At 44.7% G+C, this 15991-nt stretch overlaps 1 protein-coding gene across 1 annotated transcript in view; it reads left to right on the top strand.

The window, feature by feature from the left end:
• LOC130200441 (kinesin-like protein KIF21A) overlaps positions 1-15766 on the top strand; it is a 36019-nt gene extending 20253 nt beyond the window's left edge. The window contains 17 exon segments of the mRNA XM_056424735.1: positions 2572-2673; positions 3245-3410; positions 3643-3663; positions 10472-10529; positions 10953-11007; positions 11439-11635; positions 11789-11962; positions 12080-12112; positions 12268-12395; positions 12491-12575; positions 12652-12741; positions 12830-12988; positions 13072-13189; positions 13267-13288; positions 13291-13436; positions 13513-13721; positions 13826-15766. Coding sequence (XP_056280710.1) covers positions 2572-2673; positions 3245-3410; positions 3643-3663; positions 10472-10529; positions 10953-11007; positions 11439-11635; positions 11789-11962; positions 12080-12112; positions 12268-12395; positions 12491-12575; positions 12652-12741; positions 12830-12988; positions 13072-13189; positions 13267-13288; positions 13291-13436; positions 13513-13721; positions 13826-13883 — 1821 coding nt within the window. The 3' untranslated portion in view covers positions 13884-15766.
• Positions 15767-15991: the final 225 nt, after the last annotated feature.

Below are 15991 nucleotides of genomic sequence, written 5' to 3'. Positions count from 1 at the left end.
TTAGGATTGAGTTGCTAACATATTAGGTTAGTTTCAAACTACTGTGCATTACTAAATTGGGTCACAGCATTAAAACTTAAGTCAACTCGTAAATACTTTAGTAAAGTGACAATTGGCTTTGTTCGTGGAGCTGCTGTCGAGTCAAAAGCCTCCTATGCAAATTGTAATTTATTGTCCAGTGAATTACAGTTTTAGGATGAAACATTTTGAATTAAAAGTCCTTTAATAAGTGCAGTTAGGTGTGATTCTCTGCACACACAAGGGTTCATTATCTAATGAAACTAACCGTGTTGATATTGTTTAGGCTATTAGCATAACATTGTCTAATTTGAAGTAGCTATATATTGTGTTATTTTTGGGAAAAGTAATTTTTAAATACATATGTGTATTGTATGTCACCTATTGTACTCTTCCATCTGAACGGGCATGTTAGCAAGTGATGGTTAGCTTTATAAATTGGTTTGGTTAGCTACACAACACCTGACAATTACTGGGCTTAAATACTTAGTAAAATAAGATAATCTTTTATTAGTCCCACAGTGGAGACATTTACAGGATAACAGCAGCAAACGGGGTAAAGTGCACCCAAGACATAGTAGGATTAAATATAACAGTAAATAAAACAGTAACAGCTAGTCTACATAGCTGAATAACATATAGGCCTACAGTACAGGCACGTGCACAGATAGAGCCCTCGTGGTGCTCAAGCACCAGCCCTTTTGCCCTGGATGAGAAAAGTGCCCTTTTTGCTGGAGCCCACTTTTTTCATTCATCAGTATTTAAGAATAAAAGTTACTCTCTCTGTCATCAACTCCCCCCAAATGTGTTTTAATATCCGACGGGGCATTTACTTGAGTTCTTGTGAGAATTTCGCCCCGACATGCTCCGCGGCGCTCACGACCCCCCCCCCCCCCCCCCGCCGCGCCCCTTCCTCCTCCTCCTCCACTTCCTCCTCCGCGCAGTGCTCCTCGCGCCACCAAACGGCTGCACCTCCTTCTCCTCTGACCGGCAGCATCAGACACACAGGTCATGACGGTGTTTGTCCCCTGACGTTGTTTTGTGATAAATCAACCACAACATTAGTGCTGCTGAAAACATGACGTCACAACTGGTCCGACGTTTCCTGAAAAAATAAACAAACAAAAACTCACGAAATCCGTGATTTCAAAGCCTCGTCCAGCTGTTTACTGACATTAGTTACACTACCGTTCAAAAGTTTGGGGTCACTTAGAAATGTCTTTATTTTTCAAAGAAAAGCACTGTTTTTTCAATAAAGATAACATTAATCAAAAATACACACTATACATTGTTAATGTGGTAAATGACTATTCTAGGTGGAAACGTCTGGTTTCTAATGAAATATCTCCATAGGTGGATAGAGGCCCATTTCCATCAACTATCACTCCAGTGTTCTAATGGTACATTGTGTTTGCTAATCGCCTTAGAAGACTAATATCTGATTAGAAAACCCTTGTGCAATTATGTTAGCACAGCTGAAAACAGTTGATATAAGCTATACAACTGGCCTTCCTTTGAACTTGAAGTTTTAAGAACAAAATTAATACTTCAAATATTAATCATTATTTCTAACCTTGTCAATGTCTTGACTATATTTTCTATTCAATTTTCAATTCATTTGATAAATAAAAGTGAGTTTTCATGTAAGACACAAAATTGTCTGGATGACCTCAAACTTTTGAACGGTAGTGTATGTTTAGAGAATATAGAGAGGGAGAGAGAGAGAAGAGAGAAGAGAGAGAGGAGAGAGAGTATTCTTATTCCGTTCTATTTAACAGGGGCTAGTCTAGGATTTGCGTGGCCAGACTGAAAAAAAATCATAAGGCCTCTCTTGTATTGTTCAGAGGTCCAGGCCAAATGTGGAGGCGGGCCGTATCCGGCCCGCGGGCCTTAGTTTGAGGACCACTGCTCTTGGCTGTTGATATCAATATCGCTCATTTTGAAAATGACGTCAGAGGGCAATACGGATCCGTATCAGACCAGCGAGGAGGGCAATACGTGGCTGGCATGATGACCATTAGCCAACCAGAACGCTTGTACTGTTGTTGCAATACAATAATTCATCTTTATTCATAAAGAAAATGTAAGGTAGCGGTCTGATGCTGCCCAGAGGAAACGCAGGTCGAGGACAGTGTCATCAGTGTATTGCTGCTTATGCTTCAACTCTGTCACAAAACATTTTTGGCATTGGGTGCCCTTTTTTTTGGTTTGAGCACCTGCCCCCCAAAATGTCTGTGCACGTGCCTGCTACAGTATATAATAATATGTTCACATAGGCAGAATAAATATGGCTATGTCCACTAATCTCTGCTCAAGACATAGTTTGTGTGAATCTTTAGAGGTCCTTTATTACATTTAGCCATTTCGCCCCGGTTTCCAGTCTTTGTGCTAAGCTAAGCTAAGCTAATCGCTAAGCTAACGGCTGCCCCAGGTTTCACAGACATGAGAGTGGCATCAAATTTCTTCTCGTCTCACTCTTAAGAAGAAAGCTCGTCCTGTGATGTGAGTTTCTTATTGGGTCACTTTATTGAATGTGTTTTTATTCTTCTACAGGAGGAAGGAGACACGGTAGATGTTACCGCGGTGATCAGCTCCTGTGGCTTGTCAGAAGCTCGCTTCCTTCTGGATCATTTCATAAATATGGCCATCAGTAAGGTACCTTACCACGCTGGCTGACTTAATGTTATCAGGCTCCTTTATTATTCTGAAGGTAACTTCACGTTGACCTTCTATACAATGTAGCCTATTATCAGATCATATTTTACTTTATTGTCATTGCACAGAGTACAAGTACTAGAACAACAAAATGCAACCCCAGTCCACCTCTTAATCAAATAAGATAACATGAAGCATTCCTTATGTTTTGCTATTTATATGACGCCCATATATGTCAAAAGTAAATGGACTGCATGAATTTGATTGCAGTGAGATTGCTGGTATGTACTGTCAGTTGTTGTGGCAACTTGTAGACAATTGCATCTGCTTTTATAGCTATGGCTCCTTTAACACAATTTAATTTAATGAGACTTTAGATGGGGCCACTTGATTCATTTAAGTTTTAATTAGATTAGATAAGATTCGATTGTATGCAACCTAATTGGTTCGGTGAGGTAATGCATTGAACCCCAGAAGACAGATATAGAGGTAGGCGTAATTACAACTTATAGTACAAAGCTAGAGAAGCTGCTTGTTGGAAAGAATGTGCTTGTATGTCATCGTGTGTCAGGGTCTGCTGGCGGCCCAGAAGGACTCCCAGATGAAGGTGATGGAGGGCACGTTGAAGCAGACCGAGATCAACAGCGCCACCCAGAACCAGCTGCTGTTCCACATGCTGAAGGAGAAGGCGGAGATCAACCCGGAGCTGGACGCTCTGCTGGGCAGCGCTCTGCAAGGTAGGAAAGGGGCAACAAGCCTCAACCGGTCTGAGCATGCCAATCACAATCACCTTCGTTTTTTCACAATGTGGCGACATTTTATTTTGTAGGCCGCACTTCTTTTCGCCTTGTGTGAGAAATGACCCTTAGAATACAAAAATCCGGCCTGCAAAATAACGAGTAGCCACTTTTTCTCATCCGTGGGTTTGATTTTGATTTGATTGTTTGTTCTCCGTGTGTGTGAACTCAGAGTTAGGTTACCTGTCAGCGGGTGAGTACGAGTTGCATAGCGATGTGACCGTGATTGAGAGAGCGTGGCACATGCACACTACAAGATTTACACAACATTTACCCAATTTAACCCTTGTGTTGCCTTAGGGTCATTTTGACCCGAATCAATATTACACCCTCCCCCCGCCTTAGGATTAATTTGACCCCATTCAATGTTTAATGTCGGTGTTCTTTCGGTAGACAACAAACAAACATAAAGTGCCTCACACTTAAACTTGGAAAACAATATTAATTCTAATAATGTTCTGGAGGTTTTAATTGCTGGCGTCAAATTGAACCCAAAGGGTAAAATATGTTAGTAAATATAAAGGTAACAGGAGGGTGAAACATTGAATCGGGTCAAAATGACCCAAAGGCGGGGGGAGGGTGTAATATTGATTCGGGTCAAAATGACCCTAAGGCAACACAAGGGTTAAAGGCAAATATGGAATTAAATTAAAAAGATTTAAAAAGCGTGTTAAGATTTACACTTTTGAAGCCTTTTTTCAGACTTTGGTCCAATAACCTTAATTTAAATAAAACATTGTTGTAGTCATTGGTTTGATCGTAATATTCTTTTTCATGTTTGATGCATTAATCTGCTTATATATTATATTTCTAAAAACCTGGTAGTGTGCATCCATCTTCCTTTTAAAAAACTAACCCAGTTCAAATAAGTTGTGACATGCATGATGTGTTGTGTTGAGTTTCCCCTGTTACATCACCTGCTACCAAGTCCCACTTACTGAGGTCCCTCACACTAAACAGCAGTTAGAGGCACGCTGCTGCGAGGCTGAAAGCCACAGTGACCGTGTTTACATGCATTCGAATAACTGGCTTAGTCGGACTGAAATCGAATGATCCGTTTCATGTAAACACCTTTGTTCGACTGTGTGCGGTCCGACTACGATCCGATTAACACCCCTGGATAACTCGATCCGATCCGGTTGATAATTCGACTATCGCGGCATGTAACGGTGAATTGGATTAGGAACTGGACTTTGCGTCTTTGCGCATGCTTGAGATCCCGCCGCCCTCCTCCCTCCTCCCTCCCATGTCGTGACCCGGAAGTCGAAAGAGACGATAAGTCGTCACTGCCGGGAGCCTGGCCGGCAGAAAACAAACAAACAACACTATGGAGAACACAAGAGCCACCACACATTTCTGGACCGAAGAGCAGACAGAATTTATGCTTGTTGTTGTTGGTTGTTGTTGGTAGTGGTGAAGAGGTCAAGCGGAAATGGCTGTATCACCACGAGTTGTAATGAAAACAGCGCCACCTATCGTATCGGATATGACATGCTTTCGGCCAATGATTCGAATTAGTCCGACTAAAGCAAGACTCGAATTATACCATCATGTAAACACACTGAGTGTACACAGCAGTCAGTCAGTGTGTTTACATGATGGTATAATTCGAATCTTGCTCATTTCGAGAAAGAACCATGTACTTTAGTATGTTCAACTCCTTCAATACATTAAGCATAAATTCTGTCTGCTCTTCGGTCCAGACATGTGTGGTGGCTCTTGTGTTCTCCATAGTGTTGTTTGTTTGTTTTCTGCCGGCCAGGCTCCCGGCAGTGACGACTTATCGTCTCTTTCGACTTCCGGGTCACGACATGGGAGGGAGGGAGGAGGAGGGCGGCGGGATCTCAAGCATGCGCAAAGACGTAAAGTCCAGTTCCTAATCCAATTCACCGTTACATGCCGTGATAGTCGAATTATCAACCGGATCGGATCGAGTTATCCAGGGATGTTAATCGGATCGTAGTCGGACCGCACACAGTCGAACAAAGGTGTTTACATGAAACGGATAATTCGATTTCAGTCCGACTAAGCCAGTTATTCGAATGCATGTAAACACGGTCAATGTGTGTGTGTGTGTGTGTGTGTGTCTGTGTATGTACCTTCAAGATACTCCAACACTGCAGCTTCCCGTCGCATTAACTAACGACGCCCTTCTGTCCCCTTTGTCCAAAACTAAACCCCCGACCTTTGTCATGAAGCCTCTATTATTGTTGTCGTACTATGTAGCTTCCTAAATGGACGTTGTCTTTTTGCAAAGAGTGAGATGATGCAAACGCATCATCTCACTCTTCCGGTAAGCTTTGGTTGCCAGCTCAACAGCGAGCATGACTTCTTCTTCTCTCCCTCCCGCTCCCTCTTGCTCAGTGTGTCTCATGTATAGTTATCCCCCTGCCTCCCTTAATGATAACGATACATGCAACAAGTGTAGTTTATTTGCTAGGTTGGAGGCAGGTCTAAGTGGGTTAGATGCACGGCTCCGCGCTATCGAAGCTCAGACAGCTATGCTAGTTAGCCCGCCCTCTCCCGTAGTCGGCGCGGAGCTACAGTCAGCTGTTAGCTGTGCCCGCGGTAACCGTGCAGCCGGATGGTTGGGTAACTGTTCGCAGGAGTCGTAAGTCTACACAGAAGCCCGCTGCACCAACCACTTCACGTTTGAACCGGTTTTCCTGCTCAGCGACACACCCGCTGAGGAACACACCCTGGTTATCGGGAGCTCTATAGTCAGGAACGTGAAAATAGCGAAGCCACGGACCAGAGTCGTGTGCCTCGGGGCCAGAGCGGGCGACGTGGAGTCTTGTTTGAAGCTGCTGGCTAAGGATAAGCGGAGATACAGTCAGATTGTAATACACGCCGGTGGTAATGACGCCGAGCCCGCCGCTCGGAACTCACTAAAATTAATGTGGAATCGGTGTGTGCTTATGCCAAGACGTTGTCGGACACCGTAATTTTCTCTGGCCCTCTCCCAAATTTGCAGACAGACGAATTGTATAGCCGAATGTCGTCTTTCAACCGCTGGCTGTCGAGGTGGTGCCCAGCGAATAATGTGGGCTACGTAGACAACTGGAAGACTTTCTGTGGAAAACCTGATCTGATGAGGAGAGCGGCATTCATCCCACGTTGGACGGAGCGTCTCATTTCTGCGAATATGACCAAGTTGATCACCGGACTTAATCTATGACAACCCAGGGTTCAGATCAGGAACCGGGAACAGAGTTGTAGTTTAACACCCTTCTCTGCTCTTCCATTCGAGCAGTTACCCACCCTTGACTTTAGAGTAGAGACTGTGTCTGTCCCACGGCCACTTCAATTAAATAAATCAAAAGTAAGCAGAAGAGGAGTCGTACACAATAACCTTATACAAGTTAACACAATTATTTCAGCAGTGCAACAAAATAGGTCTATTAAATGTGGTCTCCTAAATATTCGATCTCTGTCATCTAAAGCTGTGTTACTGAATGATTTAATATCAGATAATCACATTGATTTATGTTGCCTAACTGAAACCTGGCTGAGCCATGAAGAATATGTCTGCCTGAATGAATCGACTCCTCCAAGTCATATTAATACTCACATTCCTCGAGGCACCGGTCGAGGAGGTGGAGTAGCAGCCATCTTTGAATCGAGCCTATTAATTAATCCTCAACCAAAATTACACTACACCTCATTTGAAAGCCTTGTTCTTAGTCTTTCACATCCAACCTGGAAAACACTACAGCCAATTCGATTTGTGATTCTGTACCGCCACCAGGTCCATATTCAGAGTTTATATCTGAATTCTCAGAATTTATATCAAGTTTGGTTCTTAAAACCGATAAAGTTATTATTGTTGGAGATTTTAATATCCATGTGGATGTTGATAATGATTGCCTTAGTGCTGCATTCATCTCCTTGTTGGACTCGATTGGCTTCTGTCAGAGAGTACAGAAACCCACTCACAGCTTTGGCCACACGCTTGATCTTGTTCTTACTTATGGCGTTGACATTGAGCATTTGAACGTCTTCCCACAGAATCCTCTTCTGTCAGACCACAACCTCATAACTTTTGAATTTATACTACCACTCCGGTAGTATAAAGTTTCTACACTAGATGTCTAACTGATAGTGCTGTAGCTAAATTTAAAGAAGCGATTCCTTCTGTATTTGATTCGATACCACGTCTCAATATAACAGAGGACTCCTGGTCTAACTTTAGTCCGTCCCAGATTGATCATCTTGTTGACAGTGCCATAGGCTCTCTGAGAATGACACTGGACTCGATAGCCCCTCTGAAGAAGAAGACAGTGAGGAAGAGGAGGTTTGCTCCCTGGTATAACCCTCAGACCCGCAAACTGAAGCAAGCGTCACGAAAGCTTGAGCATATGGCGTTCAACTAATCTGGAAGAATCCCGCTTAGTTTGGCGAGATAGTCTTAAAACATATAAGAAGGCCCTCCGTAATGCCAGAGCAGCCTATTACTCATCAATAATAGAAAAAAATAAACACAACCCCAGGTTTCTCTTCAGCACTGTAGCCAGGCTGACAGAGAGTCACAGCTCTGTGGAGCCGAGCATTCCTATAAACCTTAGTGGTAATGACTTTATGAACTTCTTTAATGAAAAGATTTTAACTATTAGGGACAAGATTAATAATCTCTTGCCCATAACCAGTGCCAATCTGTCCTCAAGTGGAATGGCCTTGGAAACCGCTGTATGCCCTGGTGTATATTTGGAGGGATTTTCTCCTATCAACCGTGACCAATTATTTTCAACGGTTTCTACTTGAACACGTCTACCTGTCTCTTGGACCCCATCCCGACGAGGCTGCTTAAAGACGTTTTGCCTTTAATTGGCGGCTCTCTATTAGATATTATCAATGTGTCTCTGCTAACAGGCCACGTACCACACTCCTTCAAGGTGGCTGTTATTAAACCTCTCCTGAAGAAGCCCACTCTGGATCCAGAGGTATTGGCTAACTACAGACCGATCTCTAACCTCCCTTCCTCTCCAAGATCCTTGAGAAAGTGGTCGCAAATCAGTTGTGCGACTTTCTACATCATAATAGTTTATTTGAGAAATTTCAATCAGGATTTAGAAAACACCACAGCACCGAGACGGCACTGGTGAAAATTACAAATGACCTCTTAATGGCAGCAGATAAAGGACTCCTCTCTGTCCTGGTCTTGTTAGACCTTAGTGCTGCATTCGACACCATTGACCATGACATCCTGTTACAGAGACTGGAGCAGTCGATTGGCATTTCAGGCACGGCACTAATTTGGTTTAAATCCTATTTATCAGATCGATCTCAGTTTGTATTTGTAAACGATGACGCCGATAACCACCAACGTTAATCACGGAGTTCCACAAGGTTCTGTGCTTGGACCAATTTTATTTACCTTATACATGCTTCCTTTGGGCAATATTATCAGGAAACACTCCATAAACTTTCATTGTTATGCAGATGACACTCAACTATATTTATCGATAAAACCAGAGGAGAGCAACCAACTCTGTAAAATTCAAGCATGTCTTAAAGACATAAAAACATGGATGACCTGCAACTTCTTGATGTTAAACTCAGACAAAACCAAGTAATTTTAATCGGCCCTGAGCACCTCAGAGATCAATTATCTGGTGATGTGGATTCTGTAGACGGCATTGCCCTGGCATCCAACACCACTGTAAAGAATCTTGGCGTTATCTTTGATCGGGACTTGTCCTTTAACTCCCACGTAAAGCAAATCTCAAGGACTGCATTCTTTCATCTACGTAATATTTCAAAAATCAGGCACATCTTGTCTCAAAAAGATGCACAAAAATTGGTCCACGCGTTCGTTCTTTCGAGACTGGATTACTGCAACTCCTTATTAGCAGGCTGCTCTAATAAATCTCTTAGGTCCCTCCAGTTGATCCAGAATGCTGCAGCTCGTGTTCTCACTAAAACTAAGAAAAGAGATCACATCACTCCTGCACTAGCTGCTCTGCACTGGCTCCCAGTAAAATCAAGAATCACTTTTAAAATTCTTCTCTTAACCTACAAAGCCTTGATTGGTGATGCTCCATCATATCTTAAGGAGCTTGTCGCACCATATTGCCCCACTAGAGAGCTACGCTCACTAAATGCGGGACTACTTGTAGTTCCTAGAGTCTTAAAAGTAGAATGGGAGCCAGAGCCTTTGGTTATCAAGCTCCTCTTTTATGGAACCAGCTTCCAATTTCAGTCCGGGAGGCAGACACAGTCACCTCGTTAAGAGTAGACTTAAGACCTTCCTCTTTGACAGAGCTTATAGTTAGGGCTGAATCAGGTTTGCCCTGGTCCAGCCCCTTGATATGCTGCTATAGGCTTATAGCTGCCGGGGGATGTTTTAGGATGCACTGAGTACCTATCTCCTCTTTTTCTCTCCTTAAGGATGAATTTCCATCTCTCAATCACACGTTACTAGCTCTGCTTTCTCCCGGAAGTCCTTTTGACTTTACGTCTCATGGGGTCATCGGACCCTATGAGACGGCATAGATCCTATCTGCCTGATGGATCGTCTGGGTCGTGGAATTCCTGCTCATGACTACGCCACTGTCCTGTTGAGACTCCGCCCACTCCTCCTCCCCACCGCCATCTGCCTGATGGATCGTGGAGGTCTCCATCGTGGAATATGCCTACTATGAACTATTCATACACTCTGTCATATTCATTGAATGTATTTTAACTCTAAATCTGTCCTTCTGTACACATTACATCTATTGCATCTGTCCATCCTAGGAGAGGGATCCTCCTCTGTTGCTCTCCTCCAGGTTTCTTCCCTTTTTTTCCCCCTGAAGGGTTATTTGGGAGTTTTTCCTGGTCCGATGTGAGGTTTTGGGGCAGGGATGTCTATGTGTACAGATTGTAAAGCACTCCGAGACAAATTTGTAATTTGTGAAATTGGGCTATACAAATAAACTGAATTGAATTGAATTGGAGAAAAATACAGAGTGAAAAATATACATGTATATGCAAATTTGGTGAAAAATCCGAATTTTCCACAGAGAATGGAGACGACAGTAGCAGCGACGAGTCCAACCCCAGTACAGCTGCGGAGGGCGGGTAAATACCGACACGCAGTATGCCTTTTATTTACATTTTTTCATTTTTGATTTAGCTAAATGTGCAGGAAGACGAGTACTTACTTTTTTGCGTGTCATGTTTAATTTTTACAAAAAATTGTTTTTTTTAGTTGGAAAAAATCCCATGTAAAATTGATATTCTGCATTTGGGCGTGTCACTTCCAGTGTCTTGGTGGCTTTCTGGGACACCTAAATGGGAAAGCCATCATTTATGTTATTAATGTCCCCGGTGCTTTTTTCAGCGTCTGTGAAACATTTCTCGGCCTCAGCTCTACTTTTTACATTTCATTCTAATAAGCAAATTCTAGCATCCTAAATACTAAAATGAGACAGTAAACGTTGAACCTGCCTCACTTGAGCATGTTTGCATGTGGCGGGTGTAACCGGAATGTGTTTGTTTCAGCTCGCTGGCATCAGATCTAATGAAGTTATGTGGTGAAACCAAGACGAGAAGCAAGGTATTGTTCTGATAACCTGTGAAAAAAAAGTATTACTAGACCCAAGTCAAATACAATTTTGAGTCCATTGTCCTGTTTGACTTTCTATTTTACGTCCTCCAACTCCAACTGCTTCCATTCCACAATAATTATTTAAAGGGCTTGAAGTAACAATAAACTGGTCCATTTTTTTAATTTTTTTATTTAGAGAATAAGGGACAGTGCATATTGATAGACAGTACAATGTACATGTAAATATGCCAGATTATAGCCGGGAGGCTAGTTTCCATCTGTAGTCCCTTGGCAGGTTGATGTAGTTTAAGAATACAAGCAGAGTGAAATAGAAAGCACACATCACTTCACACGTAATGACAGTACAGCAATACAAAAGAAGAAAAGAAGACTCGTGAGTCCGCCGTTGAATATTGAGCCAAACGATTCTCTTCCCCCAGGCTCGCAGACGGACCACCACCCAGATGGAGCTGCTGTACGCCTGCAGCGGGGACGCGTGCTGTGAACCCCACACCGGAGACTTCCCGGCCCCTATGCTGCCCCTCCTGGAAGGCTCGGCCGACATGCCGGGTCAACCGCTCGCCGACCGCGAGCGAACCGTCTCCCCATCTGCGCTGTCTGCCAGGCCAGCTGGCATGTAAGAGCCTCAGGGCACCATTCTCATGACAATTATCTTCTTGTCTGAAATGTACATTTTGTCAGGGGGCGAGGGGGGGCATTATCACGAGTAAACGTTTCCTCGTCGTCTATAGAGTATTGCCGATTTGCTGATATTCTCTTCTGTCTCCAGTTCTGGGTCCAGGTCCCCGACAGAAAGCGAGAGAAGGCCACCCGAGCGCTCGCCCCTCGGCCGAAGGAGGGCGCAAGAGAAAGGAGCCACGGTGACTCACATCCCGGCGCCCACGCACACACCCACGCTGAGCACAGCGGAGGCGAAGACGAGAGGCAGTGACCACAAACCGCTGTAAGTGGAAGCGCCATCGATACGCAACTTACAATTGTCATTTGGGGCTGTGTAATTTGCTCGAGACTCCCTTGAAATGCTTTTTTTTTTTTCATGTCACTTTGTTTTCTCCTTCAGGTTGGAGGAGTCGCCTGTATTTGAAGGCCACAGGTAACGTTCCTCTTGAGTGCGTCTGCTAATAGACTCCATTGAGCCTCTTCTTCTCAAATACGCACTGAGAAGTGCCTCGTTACTTCTGTGTGGCACGTCCAGTGGAGGAGCGCGAGTCTCAGGGTCCGTCTTTCCTCGTGTCGTGTGTGTCGTAGAGGTGTGATCAACCCTGTGAAGAGCACCCACAGGGCCAAACTCCAGTGTGTCTACGTGGCAGAGGGCCACACCAAACCCGTCCTCTGCGTGGACGCCACGGATGATCTGCTCTTCACGGGATCCAAAGGTAGAAAAAAATATACAAATTGTCTGCGGCTCTGAAAAAAAGTAATTCGCTTTTTTTTTTTTGTCTATTCTGGAACATGGGTTTTGTGTTTTCAGACCGCACGTGCAAAGTCTGGAACTTGGTGACGGGTCAGGAGATCATGTCTCTGGCTGATCACCCCAGCAGCGTCGTCTCCGTCAGGTACGAGAATACAGCCGTAGTGTTTATTGGTCCAAGAAGCAAGTATTGTTTACTTGTTTTTGTTGTCTTATTTCAGGTACACTTCAAGTCTCGTCTTCACCGTATCAACTGCTTACATCAAAGTGTGGGACATACGAGACTCCGCCAAGTGTATCCGCACGCTCACGTGAGTTCATCCGCGCTTCCCGCCGTCTCTGCGGCCGCCATTGTTTACGTGCGGCGCCCCCTAACGAGGCTGTATCTTTTGCGTTCAGGTCATCGGGCCAGGTGGCTTCAGGGGACATCTGCTCGTCGGTCAGGAGTTTGTCCATCCCACCGGGGGAGAGTCAGATCAACCAGATCGCCCTGAACACCTCCGGCTCCTTCCTGTACGCCGCCGCTGGCAACGCCGTGCGCATGTGGGACCTCCGCAAGTAAAGTCCAAGAACAGATGAGAGTTTTATTTTGACAAAGCAAGACGGACCGGAACATCATCTCCTTTCCCTTCTTTCTCTAGATTTGTGTCCACTGGGAAGCTCACCGGCCATTTGGGACCCGTCATGTGTCTGACCGCAGACAAGTTGGGTCACGGGCAGAACGTCGTCCTCACCGGCTCCAAAGACCATCAGATCAAGGTAAAGAGACTGCGTTTCCCATTCCGGTGTGTGCGCCACGAAGCACGAGAATAAGATGCACGCGTTGTTTTTTCCAGATGTTCGAGGTGGCGGAGGGTGCTCAGGGAGCATCAGCTCCAGCCAGACGTTTGACCCCGCCCACCAGGACAGCGTGGAGTCTCTGGCCATGAGCGGGGACGTTTTCTACAGCGGCTCCAGAGACTATCACATCAAGAAGTGGGACCTCGGCAGCAAGCGGCTGCTACAGGTACGCTGATGACCCCCCCCCCCCGAGAGATACAGACTAAACTCTGCACTAACTCGCCGTTTTTTTCTCCTCGCAGTCCGTCAGCGCCCAGGCGGACTGGGTCAGCGCTCTGGCCGTGATGCCGGGCCAGTGGTCGGGCTCCCCGGTGCTCCTCGGCGGCTGCAGAAGGGGGCTGCTGCGCCTCTGGCACGCCGACTCGCTGGCGCCCCTCGGCGAGGTCCGGGGACACGACAGTCCCATCAACGGCCTGGCCACGAACGGCAGCCAACTGTTCACCGCCTCAGAGTGAGTCACTTGCAACACGCTCATCTCCACGGAAACCCGCCGACACTTTAAAACGTGATTGTGTGTGTGTGTGTGTGTGTGTGTGTGTGTGTGTGTTTTGGCAGTGACCGCACAGTGAAGATCTGGGAGGCCAAAGGTTCTCTGGAGGAAGGAGTCCACTGAACACCTGCTCCCGGATCTGGAACAGAGGAATGTGTCATTTGTGAAGCAACGACATGACGAAGAGTCCCGCTGATGAAGACTCTTTAAACGACTCCGATCCGCCGCCGCCGTTCCACTGGGATCCGTTTCAGTGAAGTCTACTGAGATGCGGCGGCTCCCAGTCTGTCGAGCTGCGCTGATATTTAAGGTCAAGACGAATCAAAGTGGCGCCTCTCGGGCCTCCCGCGGAGCCGGCTGCACGGCAGCTGAGACGGATGGCGTCTTTTCCGAAGCTGGAAAGTTAAACGACGTCCTCTACTTCTGTCTCAATCGAAGCAGGAGTCTCGCCGTGAGGGGCTTTTGCTTCCTTGCATCCAATTGTTTGTTTGCTGATAGAGTCTGTGTCCCAAAACAAGACATGGCTGTTTTCCTGCTGACCAGCAATAACTGTGAGTCCATCCTGTGTGTTCACAATATGAGCGTTGTGTCAATTCTCCACAGGTCATTGTGTGTGTGTGTGTGTGTGTGAAGCAAGGACCAAATAACTACTGAAACTGCGACCGGTCTTATTCTTCAGCTGTTACTGCCAAGCCCTGTGGAGGGTTTCAGAATGGGAGGCGGGCCTCCTCAGGGGTGGTTATTATATCAGTTATCAGAAGTATTTATGGGATTAAATCATATTAAAAACGATCCCATAGGCATCCTGCAATTGGGCGAAATTGAGAAAGTAAACCAGGGGGGGGAGGGTCTCTGACTGGAAGCCCTGCTCTAGTGGAACATGGACGCCCTGGAGGTAAACACACGGCTCCATCACTGGGTCCTTACACATTTCACTTTATTTCTTGCATTTCAGTCTGTGTTCATTAAATCAACCGCAGACCAATATTGTGTCTATAAAATAAAAACGTGTTTTCTCCCCTGATACAATTTCAATAGCTAAACAGAGCTACAATGAAAGTGTTTTTTTTCATATAACCAATTAAAAATCAGCTGACCAGCAGACCGTGAGAGCTGCCGGGGTCAGTTCAGCTCCACAAGGCTCGTCGTTCAGCCGAGTCTTCTTGGTCGGCTCTTTCCAAAGATTGATTATTTAGTTTCTTCCCCTCCAAAAGGTTTTCGTGTTGGACTTTTTATTGAGGCCGACCGTTTCCTGCGACGCTGCCGGAGACTTCCTGTCTCCATCAGAGGCATTTTAACGGCAAGAAACCCGAGTGCAGAGTTTAGCTTGCATTTCCGACACACTCACAAGACGACAGACAAACATCAGACGTCATTCAATCTTGTAAATGTGCGTCTAAAAAATACTGCTATTTATTTATTGTTTTATTTGATTTGTGATGTTTGCTGTTGTTGTGTCTTCCTCATAAATCAGAGATGTTTAACTGATTTACCGTCGGATGCCTCTCATATCTCAGACACTGATGTGATGGATTTATGCATAATCAAGAGATGTATTGACCTGTAGAATCACTCCATGATAAATGTGGACTATCCCTTATTAAATCTGTTGAACACTTCCTGCTCTGTTTGGATATATTGATGTTGTCAACGGGACAAAAATAAATGCACTGAATAGAATATATTTTTTTGCAATTTAAAAATCAGTATTCCCCCCATCGTCTCACGACGTGAAGCTACGTGGAATAAATTACTTCCGGAAAACTGGTTTGCGTTCCTATTGGCTGAATTTAGAAATAGAAAACAAAAGAATATGAGCTGTAAGTTTTCATAATGAATCGAATAGCCTGCAATTTATTTTGTATTAATTATCCTTCTAACTGTAGAGTAAATACCTTTTAGATTAGAAAAGGGAAATACAACTTGTTTTTCTTCCTGTTCTCTTGTGTATAATTTTAAATGATTGAAATATCAGCTGTAGTGAGAAAATAAATGTTGACATGGAGGGTCTTGAAGTGATGTCTTTATTTATAAAATTCTAGAACCATGAATTAATTATAGACCAGATATATATATACATGAGTATATAGTACTAGTAAAAGTACTTGCTTTATAAAGAGTAATATGTAGTATATTTAATATCAGTATTGTATTGTCTTTCCTGTCCTCATCTAGTCCTCATTTATCTGCTGCCTCCTTTCCTTATCCGCCTTAACTGGTTATTTACTCGC

This window comes from Pseudoliparis swirei, chromosome 10 (genome assembly GCF_029220125.1).
Source record: "Pseudoliparis swirei isolate HS2019 ecotype Mariana Trench chromosome 10, NWPU_hadal_v1, whole genome shotgun sequence".
NCBI lineage: Eukaryota > Metazoa > Chordata > Actinopteri > Perciformes > Liparidae > Pseudoliparis > Pseudoliparis swirei.
The sequence above is the reverse complement of the archived record's forward strand: the minus strand, read 5'-3'. Positions and strand labels throughout refer to the sequence as shown.